The sequence below is a fragment of the Adiantum capillus-veneris genome, chromosome 19, assembly GCF_014529385.1.
Source record: "Adiantum capillus-veneris isolate H3 chromosome 19, ASM1452938v2, whole genome shotgun sequence".
NCBI lineage: Eukaryota > Viridiplantae > Streptophyta > Polypodiopsida > Polypodiales > Pteridaceae > Adiantum > Adiantum capillus-veneris.
Window position 1 is genome coordinate 36951494 of NC_140949.1, and position 20753 is coordinate 36972246.

At 43.9% G+C, this 20753-nt stretch overlaps 1 protein-coding gene across 1 annotated transcript in view; it reads left to right on the forward strand.

The window, feature by feature from the left end:
• Nucleotides 1-19823, forward strand: part of LCB1 (long-chain base1) — a 109956-nt gene extending 90133 nt beyond the window's left edge. Inside the window, exons 16-21 of the mRNA XM_086490469.1 lie at nt 17903-18083; nt 18172-18312; nt 18408-18503; nt 18593-18734; nt 18883-19010; nt 19121-19823. Coding sequence (XP_086346595.1) covers nt 17903-18083; nt 18172-18312; nt 18408-18503; nt 18593-18734; nt 18883-19010; nt 19121-19321 — 889 coding nt within the window. The 3' untranslated portion in view covers nt 19322-19823. The remainder of the gene's footprint in view (nt 1-17902; nt 18084-18171; nt 18313-18407; nt 18504-18592; nt 18735-18882; nt 19011-19120) is intronic.
• The last annotated feature ends 930 nt before the right edge of the window (nt 19824-20753 follow it).

Here is a 20753-nt window from a genome sequence, read left to right on the forward strand (position 1 = left end):
GTAGTTATCCATGCTCTTACTCAGTGGTGACATTACCTACTCGGAGCCGATTTCACGGACTTCGTTGACCATCAGAGTTTACGCTACTTCTTGTCAGAGAAACAACTTTCGGAAAAGCAAATGCGGTGGGCAAACATCTTGTCACAGATTCATTTCCAGATTGTCCATGTGCAGGGGCAGAAGAACTTGGTGGTAGATGCTTTGTCCCGAAAGCCGTTGGTTCTGGCTATTTCCCGCGAGACACCATAGAAGCTTCGAGGACATGGTCGATCAGTATGCCACAGATACAAATTTTTTAGATGTATACAGTCGAATATAGAATGGGGATGTAGTAGCGGGCTACTTGATGAAGAAAACGATGTTGTGCATTACACAGCCGTTGGTGGAAAAGGTTCTAATCAAATGCCACTGTCCACCATTTACGGGTCACCGCGGCATTGATACCACCTTGAAAGGTTTGGAGAGATGCTTCTATTGGCCGAGACTCAAGACGAACGTGGACAATTTTGTACGTAGTTGCTTGGTATGCGAGAAGGTCAAGATTGACAGGCATAAAGCATAGGGATTGTTACAGCCTTTACCCATTCTCATCCGCCCTTGGGAAAGTAATGCAATGGATTTCTTTTTTGATCTCGCGAGAACACCGAGTGGTCACGATGGTATCTGGACTGTTATTGATAGATTTAGCAAGCAAGATCATTTCATTCCAGTGATGAAAACAGTCAAGCCAAATCACTTAGCGAGACTGTTTGTAACCCAGACTCTAGATTACATGGCATGCCTGAGACGATTGTCTCCTACAGGGACCCTAGATTCACGAGTTTGTTTTGGAAGGCTATTTGGGAGAAGATTGACACGCAGTTGCAGTTCTCGTCATCGTTCCACCCGCAGACTGACGAGCAATTAGTGGTACTAGATTTATTGAAGTCTTACATCTTGGATCAGAAGGCTCAATGGGAAAAGTATTTACCTTTGGTGGAATTTGCCTACAATAACACGATACACTCTTCGACGGGAAAGGCGCCATTTGAGATTATTGAAGGTGCTACGAAGGTTCCACCCTTCCGAAGCATGAAAGGTAAGATTTTTGAAGCTGACGAGTACACGCGTGACTTGGACATGGCTTTTGCCAAGGTCCGCGAGGCTTTGCAGAAATCTTAAGAAAGACAAGAAAAGGTCGCAGATCGCCATTGTCGCGATTTGAAATTGAAGGAGAACGATTTGGTGCTCTTACGTTTTGAGAAGGCACGCTTTAGAAAGAAAAAGGGAAAGGAGAGACTTTTTCCAAAGCTTAGTATGCGATACTACGGACCTTTCCAGATTTCCGAAAAGATAAATGATGTCTCCTTTAGACTGAAGCTGCCCGACACTTGGAGAATTCACAATGCTTTTCATGTGAGTCTCTTGAAGCTTTTTAAAGGCGATGTACCCGAACATGGGAAGCTTGATGAGCAATCGGAAGTGGAAGAAAACGAGGAGATCCTTGTTCCAGAACATATATTTTCACATAAAGACAAAAAGATTAAGGATAAAGCGATAAGGTGGTTCTTGGTTAAATTCAAGAATATCCTGCATTGGATGCAAAGTGGATGGAGGAGGAGGACCTAGCGGATACTCATCAGATTGTGAATCTTTACCTTGAAGCATTTGCATTAGCATAATCTATTCTAAATGGAACCCCGAACTCAGCTTCGGCGAAATTTGGTGCCTCGGGCTTGCACAGGAGGGGAGTCACTCGTGACTTCGCTCCTTTGTCAACAGATTGCTCCGATTTTTTATATTAAAGTCACTGATGTCCCTATTGGGTTTCAAGGATAGTGTGGGTTGACAATATTCTGCTGTAATGACTTTAAGATTTGGAATTCCCGATAATATGATACCGATTTGTACTTGACTTGTTTGAGTGCACGAACTGATAGACGAAATGATTGCAGCATTTCGGTCTGAACGATCTCGATAGACATGGTTGCAATAAGAATTAGTCATTCGTGCATCTGTGAGGTCTCGAGTGGATCTAGATGCGATTGCTAAATATGTTGCCGATAAATCATGGTCTGAGATCCGAATGAATTATGAATGTGAATTGTCATGTGATGTCCTGTGATGTCGTGTGATGTCCTGTGATGTGGTTGTCGATTGGTACATGTGCTAGATGTGTGTTCCTAGTGTGTCGGTACTAACAATCAGTGTCTTCTAAGACAGTTTATGGCCTCTGTCTATTTTGCAGGCGTAATCGAGGGCGATCACAATGCTTTCAAGAGGGGGGTATGTCACAAACTGGTGTGCCCATGGTACACACATCTGCTAGGGCTGGTTGGAATGCTGACGTGGCAAGATTTCCGGTTTTCATGCTGTTAGGGCCGATGTGGGATGGCTGTACAGAATACCGCGTTTTGCGGCAGCTGTACGACAGCTTTTGGCTACTTCTTTATTCCACGCAAGAGAAAGAGAGAGCTTTATTGCTTTATTTTTATCTAGCAATGGCTTGTGAGAAGACATGCTTTATTTTTGGGAAGAGCTTTTGATTTTCAGCTTCTGGGGCTCTGCTTTTGGCATCCCTTGTAAACGTTTATAAGTGTGGTTTGGGCGCCCACTTCTCAGAGTATCTGGACGCAAAGTCTGAGAGTGAAACCCTCCCACTCCCATGTACTTTGAGTTGAAATTTAATCCAAAAAGAAATACCGAAAGGGGCGCTAGTCTTTGGGGCCAATATTTCTAGGCACAGAACTCCGGCCGGCCGTGTCGAATCAATTGAAAATTAGACGATGGACTATAAGGAGCTGTTAGCTTCCTCTTGATACCATTTTCTTGGCAAAACTTAACAAAATGAGCATATGTGAACTCACCCCCATTGTCTTTACGCAAGTATTTCAGCTTCCTACCTGTTTGGTTAGTCACAAATGCATGAAAAATCTTCAAAGAAGCAAACATGTCACTTTTATTCATGAGAAAATAAACTAATATTTTTTGAGAGAAATCATCAACAAAAGAAACCAAATACGCAACACCACCTATACTCTTTGACAGGCATGCTAAACACATCAGAATGTACCAGATCAAGATGATCAAATTTGTGAGAGACACCAGAGTAATAAGAATTTCTCACTTGTTTTCCATATTGGCATTCATTACAAAAATCAAGCTTTAAGCCCTTAGTATCAACAGGAGAGGAAAAAACATCAAGTCCTTTCTAATTCATATGGCCTAATCTATTGTGCTAAAGCTCTAAGTGAGACTCAATCTTTGCTATAGCAACAAACGTGCCTGGCAAGGCTTTGCAATGCAAGAAGTAAAGTGTCCCCTTCTTTGTGCCTTGAACAATTTGCATAGCACCTTCTATAAGCTTCCAAGTACCACCAGTGAAAATGGTGTTATTACCATGCATATTTAGCTCTCCAACAGAGAGCAAACTCTTCTTGCTGCCAAGAACATATCTGACATCATGCAAAACAAGTTCTTGCCCATTATTAAGGGCCAAACGAATAGTGTCTTTTCCATCAATCATGCAAGCATGATTATTTCCAAGATAAGCTTTGCCATAACTGTCTGCATAAAAAGTGGCAAAACACTTCCGAGATGGAGTCACATGAAAAGAGGCACTTGAGTCCAATATCTAGGATTGGGATAAGCCATCATTCACAGACAATAACGCGTCAATGACATCACCCTTGGTGATCTGCATGTCCTGTGCATGATAAACATGGGCGTCCAATAGGCGACAAAGTGGCACACAAAATATCATCTATGTCAGAAAGTTCCTCAATCACGACATTGGAGGTTACATTGACGTTCTCCTTGTTCCTAGAACTATCAAATACATTTGCCTTGTCATCCTTTTTCTTCTTGTCCCTTGCATTCTTTTTCCATTCTTGCTCTTTTTTAATGTCACAAATCAGTGACTTGGCAAGCCATAGACACACCCCATCCAGTGGCTAGTAGACCGGTATGCTGGCGGGAATTACCCAGCAGGGCTGACATGGCAATCGAGCAGGGCTGACGTGGCAGCAGGAAACCCTAAGGGCTGACCTGGTAGGCTGTACGGATGCCTCCGTGATTTGCAGCGTAGATTTCGGATGGCTGATGACGTGGCAACATCATGCGGAAAAGAAAAGCAAAAATTGCTTGGGCAGTTTTGGGCCTTGCTTTTTTGCTACGCAAAACAACATGAGATTTGATTTGATTTGATTTGGTATTAACGTCCGCGGGGGGCCAGAAATGACCCATGGGACCTCAAAGTGATACATAGTCTCCCCTCACGGGGGTGTATGGTGTGGTGTGTGTGTGTGTGTTATTCTCTTTTTGTGTTCCTATGAGTGTCTTTTGATGCTCAAGTATGCGGGTGAGGTATGTGCCGAGAGCTGTAGGGGAGGGATCTGTCTTGGATAATAGGTCCGCAAAGGTAGAGCAACCGCTTAGAAGTGGCTGAAAGTTAGCCCGGATGTGAGCGTATTCTAGGCATTCCAATGTCACATGTGCTTCATCTTCGGGAGCTTGCATTGTACATGATGTGCATATCCGTTTAGAAGCATCAATTTTCAGCCAGCCCTCTGTTTCTATTTTGAGCATATGTGACCTTGTGCGCATCAAAGAGATGGCTCTTCATGCCATGTGGGGCATGGGTGTTCGTATGTGGGCCTGAGCTTCCATTGGGTTTGTGCTATAGCCTTCCCAATACTATGTGTTGACATGCTTGCAATAGTATTCAAATTTCGAGCGGTGTTGTGTTGTCTTCCACCTGGTGTGGAGGTTATTTAGTAATGCAATTTCAAAATTCAGCATGTGTTCTCCCTCCTTGCCCTCCTCAATAAGCATGTCCATATATGCCTCTACATTCCATTTAGCGAACCATTTCTTAATGTCCTGTATGAGGCTCGATGACAGAAATTTGCTTTTTTTTTTTGTCTTTTGCGGCGCACATCCCGTTTCCCATGCAATGCGGGGGATTCGAGTAGTAGGCATCGCTTTGACCTTCATGATATATGTGTACATTTTTGCAATGCTTTCATTTCTAGTGGTCTCTTCCCTGTCTCCAAGAGTAGCACGGAGTATGGTGTCGTCTTTTTGACCCCCATGTGTCGACATAGAAATTTTGTCTGAATTTTTTCAATTTCATTCCATGTGTGGGCTGAAATGCTTGCTCCCCATATTTCCACTCCGTAGAGGATGGCTTCCACTACGCATGTCTCAAAAATGGTCGTTTTTATCTCCCATCTTTTTATGCTCCTTTGTGTGAACTTTTTTCCAAATTGATAGTACTTGGCATGGCCGATGTCAATTCTATTATGTGCGCATTGTCCCCAAGCATAGTTGCACGGGATGTCAATCCCCAAGTACTTGAAACTGTCGACTTTCTCAATTTGTTTCCCTTGATACATGAGGGGGGCGTGGGTATCCATCTTACGAGTCTTTACAATCATGAACTTTGTTTTGTCTACATTGATTGATAGACCCACATTTTTACAAAAAGCATGTAACGCATCGACCAATTTCTGTAGAGCTGTAATGTCATGGGCGAAAAGAGCCACATCGTCTGCATAGATGAGCATGAGAAGTGTAAACATCCCGATGGCTGGTTCATCTCCTTCTAGTTGAGGGAGGAAGTTTTCTATTTGATCAATGCACAATCCAAAAAGAGTAGGGGAGAGAGGGCATCCTTGTTTGACCCCGATGTTGCTCGAGAAAGCTTTGGACAGCCCTTCGTGTGTTTTTAGTTGACATATGACTCTGTCATAGAGACGTGCTACCGCACTCCTGAGATGCATGGGTACTTTTATGCATTCCATCCTTTTCCATATACCCATTCTCGGGACCGTGTCAAAGGCTTTGGTGAAATCTACAAAGCAACAGTATAATGTTTTTCCCTTTAGCCGACTCTCTTCCATTATTACCTTGAGTGAAACAAGGTGATCAATGGTGCTATGTTTTGGTCGAAAACCCGCTTGTTCTTTTGCTCGTTTTCCATTTGTCTCTGCCCATGTGCTTATGCTTTGTTCTAAGATGCTTCCCAAAAGCTTTGCCATGCAAGATCCAACCTTAATGGTACGGTAGTTGGTAGGTTGATTTACATCCCCTTTTTTGTAAAGTGCTTTGATCCAGTTCTTTTGCTAATCCTCGGGTAGCCCTTGAACAATGGCTTGGTTTAGCATTCTATGTATCCACTCTCTGGCTCTCATACCTGACCATTTAAGCATTTCTGAGTTCAAGTGTAGTATGTCCGGAGCTTCCCATTTGCAAGTTTCTGTATGCCTTTTTAACCGTTTCGGGATCAAAGTGGTCTTGGGCATGGAGATCGGTTTGCATGTGTGGCATTTCTTCCGCATTATTATGCGCACATAGTTGTTCCACATACATGTACATGTCATCTGAGCTTATGTCCCCCATAATGTCATGTCTCCGTCCTTTTATTTTCAGCCATTCTTTTTTGGGATTTTTCTTGAAGTTGGCTATGGCTTGTGTCTCCGTGCGTAGCTCAGAGTTTCTTCTTTTCCGCCTCTTGAGATTTGTGTAGTCTTTTGATAGAGTTTCCCATTCCGTGTTCGTCATTGACAGGGCCCGCAATTGTTTTTTGACATACTTGCACTCTTCATCAAACCATGGGTTATGCGGTAGCCCTTTAACATGATTTCCTCGCCGATGCGTTTTTCCCATTGTCTGTTCCACGGCGTCACAGAGAGCTTGTTTGAAAATTGGCCATGTTTGTGCGATGTGTGATGGTATGGGTACATGAGGAAGTGCATTGTTTAGATGTTCTTCATACATTCTTTTCTTGTCCACTTGCATTTTGTATGTCCATGATCGGGCATGGGGCTGTTTTTGTGCTTTTTGAGTGGGAACTTGTAGCCTTACATGGATTGGGGTGTGGTCCGAATTGGGTGACCTCTTCCCAATTGTAAAATTACTTACAGTATGGGATGCCTCATATGCAATCAATACATAATCAATAACACTCATGCCTTTGTTGGCCATGTAGCATGTGCATTCTCCCGATTTTTCAAACTTACTTGTTCCATTGACGGCGATTAGTTGTAAGGATGTCATCATACTGAGCAATGCAATACCTTGCGGGTTTGTAATGAGATCTTTCGAACATCTCTCCCATGTGGGATCTAGTATCTCATTATGTTCAAGCATTGGAGGTGTCATGAGATCCACCATTTGCATTTGCGCATGTGCTATGCGAGCATTCATGTCCCCAATAAGCATAATCATCCCTTCTTGTGCATAGGCATGGATATCGGCATACAGATCCTCGAAAGGGTATTTCTTCTCTACATTGAAGGCACCATAGAATGGTGACTCTCTATGGGGGATGTAGCACCCGGCAATGAACATAGGTTTAGGTTTTGTGTCAAACTTGATCCATATATACCGGTTATGGGCATCTGTCTTGCAAATTGTGATCATTTTTCTGAGTTCCTCTTGGTATATCACTGCGACTCCTCCTTGTCCCCTCATTTTTGTACATGGCATCCGTAGGGAGTGTGTGACATATCCTTCAATGTGTGGTATTCTACATGCATCGTGTTCCCATGTTTCCAATAAAAAGAGAATGTCGGCTTGTGGTAGGACTTCCGTTAATCCTTCTCCTTTATGCCACGGGAAGCCTCTGCAATTCCAACTTGTTATGTGTAATTCCGTGAACCCATGGGTCTCGCATTGTCATTTTGTTTCCTCTTTTGCTTCCCCTTTCGTGTCCGCTTGGGCTGTTTTTTTGTTCATGCGAGCTTCGTATGCTTCACGTCTGGTCTTTTGTTGGTTCGGCGTTCTATCTTCACTAATGTATAGTGCGCTATCCTTTAAGTACATGCGGGCGTTTTCGAGGATAATAGCCCTCTTGCGGGCATCCAGAAGTGTGCATACGATTGCCCTATTTGCTTCTGGTTTCTTCTTGCCTACTCGATGTGCACCATATACCACCACATCGTGCATTCCGAAGTTAAAGGAGATCATTTCCGTGATGTCTGTGTTCAAGGTAATGACCTTCTCGTTGTCGGATTCGGGGATACCCCGTATCACGATGTTCATTTTTCTTTTCTCTTGTTCGGTGTATTCTTTGTCATCCTCATTAGCATACATGTCTCTGTTCATTGAGGAAGTCTGAGGCATTGGTGTGTTTGTCAGTGCATCTTTCCAAGAGCCCACATTTTCAGATACATTCATTTGCGCAATCTTTTCATCATGTGTGGCTAGTGTATCTTGCATTGTAGTTGTGTGCTTATCAAGAGCACCCTGGAGCTCCTGCATCTTCTCCTCTTGGTGGCGGACTCGTAGGTCTTGCATTTGGAGCTTGTGTTCCAATTCTTGGTTTTTTAGAGCTAGGTCTTTGATTTCATCACTTTTCTTCATGATGGTGGTGTGCATCGAGGAGATGAGTCCCCATATGTCTCGTAATGAGCATGGTGGCGTATTCCCTTCCATGATGTCCGGTTTCGGGGGGGTTGTTTGCTGTATTGGTTTGGGTCCCATGGTGCGTGTAGGTGAGGACCTGACAGAGAGGCCGCTTCTGGAAATTCGCAGGTTCACAGTGTCATTCATGTGGCCATGGTGTGCTGGTAGCCAATGTAGAGAGAGAGAGAGAGAGAGAGAGAGAGAGAGAGAGAGAGAGAGAGAGAGAGAGAGAGAGAGAGAGAGAGAGAGAGAGAGAGAGAGAGAGAGAGAAGCAACACTAAAGAGGGAAGGGGGGGGGGGGGGGGGGGCGATAGGCGATAGAGTTAAAAAGGGGGCGATAGAGTTAAGATGTGAAAAAAAATGTAAAAAGGTAAAGGTTTTAGAGGAGTGGGGCAGCGCGATAGAGAGAGGGGGGGCGGGGGGCCTATCGCGATAGAGAGGGGGAGCGGGGTGCGGGTGCGCAAGGGTTGGGGGTGCGGGTGCGCAAGGGTAGGGGGTGCGAGGCGGCAGAGCGGTGTTGAGGGGGCTGCATGTACCAGCGCGCAGGCAGCAGCAGGGCGCGCGATTGCAGCAGAGCGTGCAGGCATTAGCAGGGCGTGCGAGGGCAGCACAGAGAGAGAGAGAGAGAGAGAGAGAGAGAGAGAGAGAGAGAGAGAGAGAGAGAGAGAGAGAGAGAGAGAGAGAGAGAGAGACTCTTGCTTTTTGAAGGCTGCTTTATTTTATTAAAGCATAAGAGCTTGAGAGGGAGAGATTCCTTTTGCTTTATTTATGAAAGCTTTCAAGTTTTCAGCTTTTAAAAGAAGCTTTTGGGACTCTGCTTTTGGCATCCCTTCTACTCTTTAAATAAGTGGGTAGGCCACTCACAACTCAGAGCATCTGGACGCAGAGTCTGAGTGTGAGTGCCTGCTCGCACTTTTGTACTTTGAACTCAGATTAATACAAAAAAAAAAACCGAAAGAGGCTCCAGTCTTTGGGGCCAATATCTCTAGGCATGGAACTCCGCCGGGCTAGTGTCGAATAAATTGTGAACTGTGAATTGTTTCGAAGTGGTTATCTAGTGCTCTTGTGGTGGATTCTTGACTTGGAGTGTCCAAGTCTGTTATAGTGGTCTCAGAGCACGGCCGATTTCTCTTCTACTGGAACTCCGATCCCAATTTTTTTTTTCCCCCCCGCGGCACCTATGGCTTTAGGCAAAGATCAATCGACTCCCTTTGCATCCGGAGATGCGGGAAGGGATCACAACGAAGATTTCGGCAAGGAGTATGGCTCGCCTCGGCCTACTCAGGCGAAGCGTCGAGAGATGGAGCGTCAACGATTAATGGACGACGCAACAAAGGTGATGCTTAATTTTGCCAAGGATCCAAAAATGGCAGACTTCTTTGGAGGAGGTGCACGCGCAGTGGCAGAAAACCACAACACCACCCCCAAAACCCACTTTCAAAAAACCTCCTGCTCACAAGAAGTATACAGAGAAGGAATTAGAAGAGGTGGTTGATGCACGAATTGCTAAGCTTTTTGTTGTGCAAAACAAAGCCGAAAAGCACGGTAAAAAGCAGAAGAAAGGCACTAACTTCCCGGGCTATTTGGGTTGTCAGTCGACATTTGAAGAGGCAAAGAAACAGAAGAAGCGTGTTCGATTTGAAGGAGTACCCAGTTCTTCTTCTTCTTCTTCTGACAGTTCTTCTAGCTCATCTGACTCGAGCGAAGAAGACCGAAAAGGCAAAAAGCGAAGCAAAAAGCAACGCTTCGGAAAGGGCAAGAAAAAGGCAAAGAAGTCTAAATCTTGCCTCGTGAGTGACAGTTCTACAGAGGACTCGTCTACAGACAGTTCAGACTCTGACAACAACAACTTTTATGCAAAGAAGAAGAATTTTTACAAAGCCAACCAGTATGACTTTCTGGACGACAAAGGCAAGAAAGTGCGAGAGTTTAAAGAAGGTGGACAATCAATTAAATTAGACACTTTTTCTGGTTATAGAAATGCTTCGAAGGCGTTGTCTTTTGTAGAGCAGTTTGACATCGCTTTCGCGGGAGGGCGTTACTTGGAGCACTCTAAGATTCGAAGAGTTGCCTCTTACTTTAAGGGGAATGCTCGAACTTGGTGGTCCACACTTCTATTAAGCAAGACTGGGCCGATTAAATGACTGAAATTTAAGAGGCCTTTTATTTTTTCTTGGCTGACTCGAGAGTATGAACGTGATATACGAACTGCTTGGAACCATCTTCGGATGACCAAGGACACAGTGGACGCTTATTGCGAGAGATTCTGGAGCTCTTTTCTACCCGCCTCTTCATTTAAGATGATCTCGTTCAAGGAACAGATTGAGCCGGTTTACCTTGGGTCTTCCCCGAGATCACTGCTTGGAATAGAAGTCAACTTCCATTCAGGAGTTGATGAGTCATGCGAAACGGGGTTTTTCCATTCACTCTGGCAGTTTGACCTACCGCAGAGATGAGATCATGACGCAGAGAGCCGAACAGACTTCGACAAATGAAAGTAGAAAGAGAAAGAGCAACCCGGGAAAGAAAGACGCACGACCCAAGCTTACTTCTCAGGAGCGGGCTCGCTACGTTAGGGAAGGGAAGTGCTTTGGATGTAGGGAGTTTGGACATATCTCTGCAAAGTGCCCTAAAAAGGCACAGAAAGAACAGAACAACAAGGACGACGAAAGGCCTTAGAGATCGAGAACAGCTGAAGAACGTGGGAAGAAAAGGCAAGATGAAAATAGGACCGGTTCCAGATTGCGTGTTCGATTTGAAGGAGTACCTATTTCTTCTACTTCTTCTTCTTCTTCTTCTTCTGACAATTCTTCTAGCTCATCTGACTCGAGCGAAGAAGACCGAAAAGGCAAAAAGAGAAGCAAAAAGCAACGCTTCGGAAAGGGTAAGAAAAAGTCTAAATTTTGCTTCGTGAGTGACAGTTCTACAGAGGACTCGTTTATAGACAGTTCAGACTCTAACGACAGCAACTTTTATGCAAAGAAGAAGAATTTTTGCAAAGCCGACCATCATATGACTTTCTGGAAGACAAAAGCAAGAAAGTGCGAGAGTTTAAGGAAGGTGGACAGTCAATTAAATTAGACACTTTTTCTGGTTATAGAGATGCTTCGAAGGCTTTGTCTTTTGTACAGCAGTTTGACATCGCTTTCGTGGGAGGGCATTACTCAGAGCACTCTAAGATTCGAAGAGCTGGCTCTTACTTTAAGGGGAATGCTCGAACTTGGTGGTCCACATTGTATTAAGGAAGACTGCGCCGGTTAAATGACTGAACTTTAAGAGGCTTTTTATTTTTTGTTGGCTGACTTGAGAGTATGAACGTGATATACGAACTGCTTGGGACCATCTTCGGATGACCAAGAAGGACACAGTGGATGCTTATTGCGAGAGATTCGGGAGGTCTTTTCTACCCGCCTCTTCATTTAAGGTGATCTCGTTCAAGGAACAGATTGAGCGGTTTACCTTGGGTCTTCCCATAGAGATCCGAGATCACTGCTTGGAATAGAAGTGAACTTCTATTCAGGAGTTGATGAGTCATGTGAAATAGGGTTTTGCCATTCACTCTGGCAGTTTGACCTACTGCACAGATGAGAGCGACAAATGAAAGTAGAAAGAGAAAGAGCAACCCAGAAAAGAGAGACGCACGAGCCAAGCTTACTCCTCAGTAGCGGGCTCGCTACATCAGGGAAGGAAAGTGCTTTGGATGCGGGGAGTTTGGACATATCTCCGCGAAGTGCCCTAAAAAGGCACAGAAAGAACAGAACGACAAGGACGACGAAAGGCCTTAGAGATCGAGAGCAGTTGAGGAATGTGGAAGAAATGTTCCATATTGTGTGGATACCGATCCCAGCACGATGGACGAGAGTACAGAACTTTGCCAAGCTTGGGGCAAAGTGAAAGACCAAGAAGCCGTGATCTTCTTCGATGGAGGAGCCAAGGCCAACTTCGTTTCACCGGAATTGGCGGCGCGGCTCGAGATCACTCCCGATCGGATGGGAGCACTTGCGGAGGCAGTTCTAGCGGCACCCGGCAAGGACGTAGCCATTCCACCTGTCATTGGCAAACTTCGGTTGCATTGTCAGGGGTATCGGTCATGAGGACTTTTACATAATGCCTTTTGAAGGTCGTGATGTTCTCTTGGGAATTCCCTGGTACTACAAGAATAACGCCGTGGTCGGCTATCGGGCGAGGAAAGCGACATTGACCACACAGAAGGGCAGAACCATTGTACTTGACATTAAACTTAAGGGCGAGTTTGTCGCTATTGTATCGGCTTCGGCCATTTCAAAGTTAATGAAATCCAGTCTGTTTGTTTACTCGATCTTTATGGAAGAGTTGAGCGATGAGCATAGGACAAATATGTCTCAACTTGATAAAGAATGCCAAGATTTTCTCCACTCTCATGCCGATTGCTTCTCAGAGGGCCTGCGAGGCGAGTTACCACCCGCTCGTCCTGAAGATCATACCATTGATCTGATACCTGGAAGCACACCACCAAACCGGCCACCTTACCGTGTGAGTCGAGCCCAAAACGAAGAGATTATGTACCGTATTGCTCTCCAGTGTTGTTGGTTTTGAAGAAAGACGGATCTTAGAGAATGTGCATCGATTATAGAGCTCTCAACAAAATCACCATCAAGAACAGATTTCCGATTTCTAGGATCGATGATATACTCGACAGATTATAGGGATCCTCGTGTCTTAGCAGGATTGATTTGAAGAGTTGATTTGTCAGAGTTTCACTTCCAAATTGTCCATGTTCAGGGACAAAAGAATTTGGTGGCAGATGCTTTGTCTCGGGAGCCGTTGGTTCTTGCTATTTCCGCAATACATCATAGGAGCTTCGTGGATATGATTGACCAGTATGCCACAAATCCAGATTTTGCAGACGTTTTCACACGGATACCGGATGGGCAGACAGTAGTGGGATATTCCATTCGGAATGGCTACTTGATGAGGAAAACCATGTTGTGCGTTACACAGCCGTTGAGGGAAAAGGTTATGACTAAATGCCGCTATCCGCCTTTTACGGGTCACCGCGGTTTTTCTACCACCATGAAAGGGGTAGAGAGATATTTCTTTTGGCCGAGACTCAAGAAGGATGTGGACGATTTTCTGCGCAGGTGCTTGGTGTGCTAGAGGTCAAGTTTGACAAGCATAAAGCACAGGGATTGTTACAGCCTTTGTCCATACCCACCCGCCCCTGGGAAAGTATTGCAATGGATTTCATTTTTTATCTCCCAAGAACACAGAGTGGTCACGATGGTATCTTGATTGTTAGTTACAGATTCAGCAAGCATGTTCATTTCATTCCAGTGAAGAAAACAGTCAAGCCGGATCACTTAGCGAGACTGTTTGTGGCCCAGATTTTCAGATTACATGGCTTGCCTGAAACGATTATCTCCGACAGGGACCCCAGATTTACGAGTTTGTTTTGGAAGGCAATTTGGGAGACCATTGGCACGCCGTTGCAGTTCTCGTCATCTTTCCACCCGCAGACTGACGGGCAATCTGAGATTGCGAATTCAGTGGTATTAGATTTATCGAAGTCTTATATCTCGGATCAGAAGACTCAATGGGAAAAGTATCTACCTTTGGTGGAATTTGCCTACAACAACACGTTAACTCTTCGACGGGGAAGGGGCCATTTGAGATTGTTGAAGGTACTGCAAACGTTCCACCCTTCCTAAGCAGGAAGGATAAGATTTTTGAAGATGATGAGTATACGCGCGACTTAGACACGGCTTTTGCTGAGGTCCGTGAGGCTTTGCAAAAATCTTAGGAAAGACAGAAAAAGGCAGGGGATCGCCATCGTCGCGATTTGAAATTGAAGGAGGATGATTGGGTGCTCTTATGTTTTGAGAAGGCATGCCTGAGAAAGAAAAAGGGAAAGAAGAGGCTTTTTCCAAAGCTTAGTATGCAATACTACGGACCTTTCCAGATCTCTGAAAAGATCAATGATGTCTCCTTCCGAGTAAAACTGCTCGACACTTAGAGGATTCACAATGCATTTCATGTGAGTCTCTTGAAACCTTTCAAAGGTGATGTGTCTGAAGATGGGGAGCCTGATAAGCAACCCGAAGTGGAGAAAACGAGGAGATCCTTGTTCCTGAACAGATTTTGGCACATAAGGACACAAAGAATAAGGGTAAAGTAAGAAGGCGGTTCTTGGTTAAGTCCAAGAACTATCCTGCATTGGATGCGAAGTGGATGGAGAAGGAGGACCTAGCAGATACTCCTCAGATTGTGAACCTTTACCTTAAAGCTTTTGGTTTAGCATAGTCTATTCCAAATGGAACCCAGAATTTAGCTTGGCCGCAGATCTGGTGCACTGGGATGCACAAGAGGGGAGTTACTCCACTCCTTTGTCAACAGATGCCTCGAATTTTTTAGAATACTAGAGTCATTGATGTCTCTTTGAGCTTCAGGGATACTGAGAGGTGACAGTTTCTCGTTGTATGACTTTATGAAATGGAATTCCTGAATATGAAACTGATTTGTTCTTGACTTGTTTTTAAGTGCAGGAATTGATAGACGAAATGACTGTTGCATTTTGGTCTGAATGATCTCGAATAGACATGGTTGCAATAGGGGTTAGTCAATCGGCCATTTGTGAGGTCTTGAGTGGATCTAGATGCGATTGCTAACTCGATTGCCGATAAATCATAGTCTAAGATCCGAATGAATGTTGAATGTCAGGTGATGTCCTGTGATGTCTAGTGATGTCTTGTGATGTGACTGTCGATTGGTACATGTGCTAGTTGTGTGTTCCTAGTGCAGCGGTACTAACAGTCAGTGTCTGCTAAGATAGTTTATCGCTCTTGTCTGTTTTGTAGGCGTAATCGAGGGTGATTACAATGCTTTCAAGAGGGGGGTATGTCACAAATGAGTGAGTGGCAAGCCCTAGACACACCCCATCCAATGGGTAGCAGACCGGTATGCTGACGTGGCAATCCAGCAGGCCTGACGTGGCAGCAGTAAACCCTAAGGGCTGACGTGGCAGGCTGTACGGGCGCCTCCGTGATTTGCCACGCAGATTCCGGATGGCTGATGACGTGGCAGCAGCATGCGGAAAAGAAAAGGAGAAATTGCGTGGGCAGTTTTGGGCCTTGCTTTTTGCTACGCAAAACAGCATGAGAGAGACAAAGAGACTCATGCTTTTTGAAGGCAGCTTTATCTTATTAAAGCATAAGAGCTTGAGAGGGAGAGATTCCTTTTGCTTTATTTATGAAAGCTTTTAAGTTTTCAGCTTTTAAAAGAAGCTTTTGGGGCTCTGCTTTTGGCATCCCTTGTACTCTTTAAATAAGTGGGTAGGCCACTCACAACTCAGAGCATCTGGATGCAGAGTCTGAGTGTGAGCGCCTGCCGGCACTCTTGTACTTTGAACTCAGATTAATACAAAAAGAAATACCGAAAGGGGCGCCAGTCTTTGGGGCCAATATCTCTAGGCATGGAACTCTGTCGGGCCAGTGTCGAATAAATTGTGAAATGTGAACTGTGTTGAAGTGGTTTTTTGGTGCTGTCGCGGTAGATTCTTGACCTGGAGTGTCCAAGTTTGTTACACTTCAGTACCTACAATGTGGCCTTTCCAACCACATTGGTTACAAGTGACATCAGATTGCTTTCCTTTGCTCTTGCTCCCGTCCTTTGACCATCATTAGCATTCCTATCATCTGTCTTGCCTCTAACCATGTGAGCCGAGGCATTAGCCTCACCACTTGCCTTTCTTCTAATTTCCTCATTGAGGATAGAACCCTTACTCCATCAAAGGTAAGGTTTGGGTTATTAGACAACGAGACCACCAAGGCTTCCCTAGAATCAGGCTAGGCCTTAAGTAAGAGAAGGACCTTTAAGTTATCATCAAAAGGGGGCAAACCAAAATCCTGCAGTTGGAAAAGAATACCTGTAAAAGCACCAATGTGCTCAGCTGCAGATTTTGCAATATCCAATTGCATGCACATCAATTTACGTATCAAGTGCACCTAATCTACCCGACGTCTTGTTTTCATAAGTGGCTTTGAGCTTTTTCCACACAACATAGGCAGTGTCAAGACCCTTAAGGTCTTATCTTGGATTCATCAAGCGTAGATGAATCTGGGTTTATCCTGGATTCATCTAGGTATATATCTTCTTCAACTTGTTTTGAGGATATGGATATTGGCTTGCCCAAGGTTTGTTGCAAGCTTCATCATGTTTTCTTTTCATGTGCAAAAGGCAAACAACAAACAACACGGATTGTTTCTAGAGGAGGCTACTTTAGTACAGCCACTCCCCGAGCATCATAGCCATTTGTACAGGTAGGTACACCACCCATGAACCCATGGAAATATGAGGATTTATCCTGATCTGATGCGAATCTTTATGGTGACTTGCGGCTTTATTTGCTGTAGAATCCTTCACTGGTCTCTCAAGTGTAGCTTTAAGCTGAGAAGCAAAAGGTGCCTTCAGATCCTTCCATTCTGGGACCCTTTGAGGACTCTTAGAAGTTGTCCAAAAGATTGTCAACCTCTGCTTTTCTTTTTTTGTGACTATCCAAGTCTGTAGAAGCATGCTTCTCTCCTGTGTGATGTGCACCCGCTTCCTCCTTTACTTCCTCTTCGAGAGTGACTTCCGCCCCCCTCTTTACACTCTTCCTGGTCCTGGCTATAATACCCTTGAAATTGACTGGCACTTCGACGCAGGTGGTAAATAAAGACTTGAACGACAATTAAAAACCGAGAGACACTACACAATGTTTTTCTATGATGTCAAGCAAAGTCCGCACATTTGCTCTCTTTGTTCGGAGAGATTACTCTCAGAATTGAGTACAATAGGCACATGGCTCCCAATTTTATGGCTTGAGTGAATTCATGGAAGCAAGCTCCAAAAACGTGCTTTTTTTTATAGCAAACTGTGCATGCAGCTAGTAAAAGCATCAGCGTAAAACCTGCCATTGTAAGCAGACTCTTGTACAGTGCAACGTCATCAGTAGTCCAACAGAATCTGCCATGTTAGCAGATAGCGTTCATACACAATTTGCCACATTGGCAGTCAGAGTGCACACACAATCTGGCCCGCATTTGTACGCAGTCCAGTCAGTGGTGAAGATATGCCATACCATCCATCTGTAACAAGCCAATTATGAGTCGTGTGTGATTCAGATCTTATATTGATAAACCATATGTTTGAAAAAGAAATTGAACTGAGATAAAGTGTTGGCTTGATTGCGGATGCGCTAAGGGAGGACTTTCCTCTCTAGTCAACAGTATGACACTTCCCGGTTGTAGTGCAGTAGTAGTTGCAATGGCCAAGAACCTTGAGGGGTCGTGCCTTTGGATATGCTGAGGCACTCTGAAATTTGCACTCTTTTGAACTTTTTTTGTAGGAGGTTCCATCTTAAGAACCTTCTAGCTTCTCTTTCAAAATTTGGAAAAGTGAAGTTGTCGTGTGAGCTTCGTGAAGTGACCCATCAACATGAAGAATGGTTGTTTTGTTATGTATGTCTATCTCTTATCCTGTCATACGAATGCACCTACAGGGATGAAGGAGTGAGTTGGGGTATTCAAAATGGGTTGTCTTTATCTCGGAGCACAGTAAGGCTTTTTAAACATAATGATATGTCATCATTGGAATCCCTTCTTGAAGCTGTTCACAAGGAAGATCAACAAAAACGGAAGGCTCTAGTTCGTCGTTTTATTGTTGTTGAAGCAATTTATCAGGTTAGCAGGTTTCTTTCTTACGTCATGAAGTTACTTCAAGGAATGTGTGCTTCATTCTGTCCAATCTGAGCTTTGCATGTGGAGACAGAATTCAGGTCAAATGGCTCCATTGCTTGACCTTGTCCGCTTGAAGGAGAAGTATCGGTTTCGACTATTACTGGATGAGAGCAACTCCATTGGGGTCCTTGGAGAGAAGGGACGGGGCCTCACAGAACATTTCAAAGTTCCAGTACGTGTTCTGTTTTGGCCTAGAAAGTACCTATGCGTAAGCATGTCAGAGTTGACTTTAATCTCTCTTTGCATAAATTTGTTTTTTTCTTCCAGGTAGAGAAAGTGGACATCATCACAGCTGCTATGGGGCATGCCTTGGCATCAGTCGGTGGCTTTTGCACTGGTAGTGCGAAAGTTGTCGATCACCAGGTGAGTCATTCAAGATGAACATGCTGATGTTTTGATGAGACAGGAAGAGAAAGTGTTTTGTACTTATTGAGAAGCTTGTTGCTCTGCAGCGTCTTAGTAGTGCAGGCTACTGCTTCTCTGCTTCTCTACCCCCTTATGTTGCATCTGCTACGATCACTGCAATATCAATCTTGCAGGAAAACGCAGGGCTTGTTTCAAAACTGCAGCAAAATGTCACGGTTCTTAGGAAAGGTAGAAATAACATTTTGGTGAAATCTTTTTTTAACAGGGAAAATTTGTGTTTGTATGTGGCGCTTGCGGTTGGCTTGTGCGATGTCGCATTTGTGTAGCTTGTGGGAGACTGCATTTACCATTACTAAGTAGTGAAGTGGCCGTGCAGCTTTAGCAGATATACCTGGGCTTGTAATTAACAGCCATCCTATGTCACCTCTTATTTTTATGCAATTGAAATCTTCTACTGGATCATTCAAGGAGGATAGCAGAGTTTTGCAAAAGATCTTTGAGCAGGTAAAGGTCTTGTGGATAATGGATGCATATATTTGTATACATAACACAGTCCATGTGTGTAAACAAATTCTTAAGGTGCCCCCGCCCTGACATTAGTTTTGACTGTGCAGCTACTCAATAAGGAGTCAGTGCTGGTATCAATGACTCGACGTTCAGTGCTGGATAAATGCAAGCTGCCTACAGCTCTGAGGCTTGCAGTTTCTGTTGGCCATGCAGAAGCAGATCTTTTGGCAGCTGCAGTGTCTATAAAGAAAGTGGCTGCATCAATATTTGAATCTGATTGTAATGGCCAATATGAATTTATCAAATGATCAGGCTTGCAATGCAACTGGCACCTGGTTAGGTGCATAGAAAATGAGCATGTCCACAAGGCTTATATCCATCCATTCAAATTTCTAAGAACGTGTCACTGATAGCAAGTATTTTGCCCATCTTCAAAGGGCATGCTACTGACCCCAAATTTCTTACCCGTTGCCCACCTTTCATTTATATCTTTGCACACATTCCCCTAATTACAACATGACTTTGATATGCTGTCCTTAATGCCGCTCGAAAATTTCGCAGCTGCTTCGCACTTGATAACAGCCATAGACAAGCCTACGCAATCCAAATTTGTAGCAAAAAGGCTGAAATTAATAAGGATGGCGAGCCATCATAACTGAAAATTTCTTAACGACGGCGAAGCATATTTTTGAGTCAGCTGAACACACTTTTTGACAGGACATTTTCTTGAGTGCCAAAGGCCAATTTCAGCGTTTGATGTTTTAACTTGAACACAGTCTATTTCATTCCTTCATGAGAGTTTTGATTGGACTCTGTGTCTCGAATGAAGGAGAGACTGCTGCCCTACATTCTACATCAGCAAAGCAGAGTACAAAACCTGTCTAAGGAAGGGATCTTGTGCATCATAGGGACTGACGGATGCTTTTGACAATTGTGCGCAATTAAGAAGCGGTTGCCATAAATGCCAGACCTGTATGATATTCAAATATCTTCTGTCAAAGAGGATATGTGCAGGCTCTCTTAACTTTGTTTGATTTACATACTAAGATATCAACTATGTGCCTAGTTTTAAACAGTGTGAACTACAGGTAGAAGATGCTAACATGAAAGGATGATTTTTCTCACCCATCAGGTTCGCCACTTATACGTAGAAGTGAAGCCCCACAAAATCAGGTGAGCAACGAAGGTGGCATTCTATATCGATAACGGCCTAAAAGTGAAATATCTCCTAGACTTGGAAATTGACTAAGAGCAAGACAAGTTATCAAAGGCATTTTATTTTCTCACATAATTTGCACATAGAGAAGAACATTATTTAATTAGAAAATATACCACAAAGGATGCATTTGTGCAATTAAAGCAATTCACATGAATCTTCTTCTAGATATCAAGCACTACTTAATATGTAGTGCCATCTTATTCTAGTTGTGTTGTCAAAATGAGGGAAACAATTGTAGGTCTGCAAAAGGATGAAAAATTCAAACCATTGTATAACATGGAAGCAAAAAATAGGTGTAGTGCCAACTTACTCTACTGGGTCTTTAATGCTATGTAGAATGATTGCACCACTTATCTCATTCTGAACATCATAAATTCTGCATATCTATGGACGTTTAAAAGTGGAAAAAAGTTGAGCTCATTTGCGTTAAGGAATAAAATGGGGAAATGAATAGTTGAAAGTCCCAAGGCTACTAGACTTACGTAGCTTAATTATCTTTTTCTTTTGAATCACAATACATG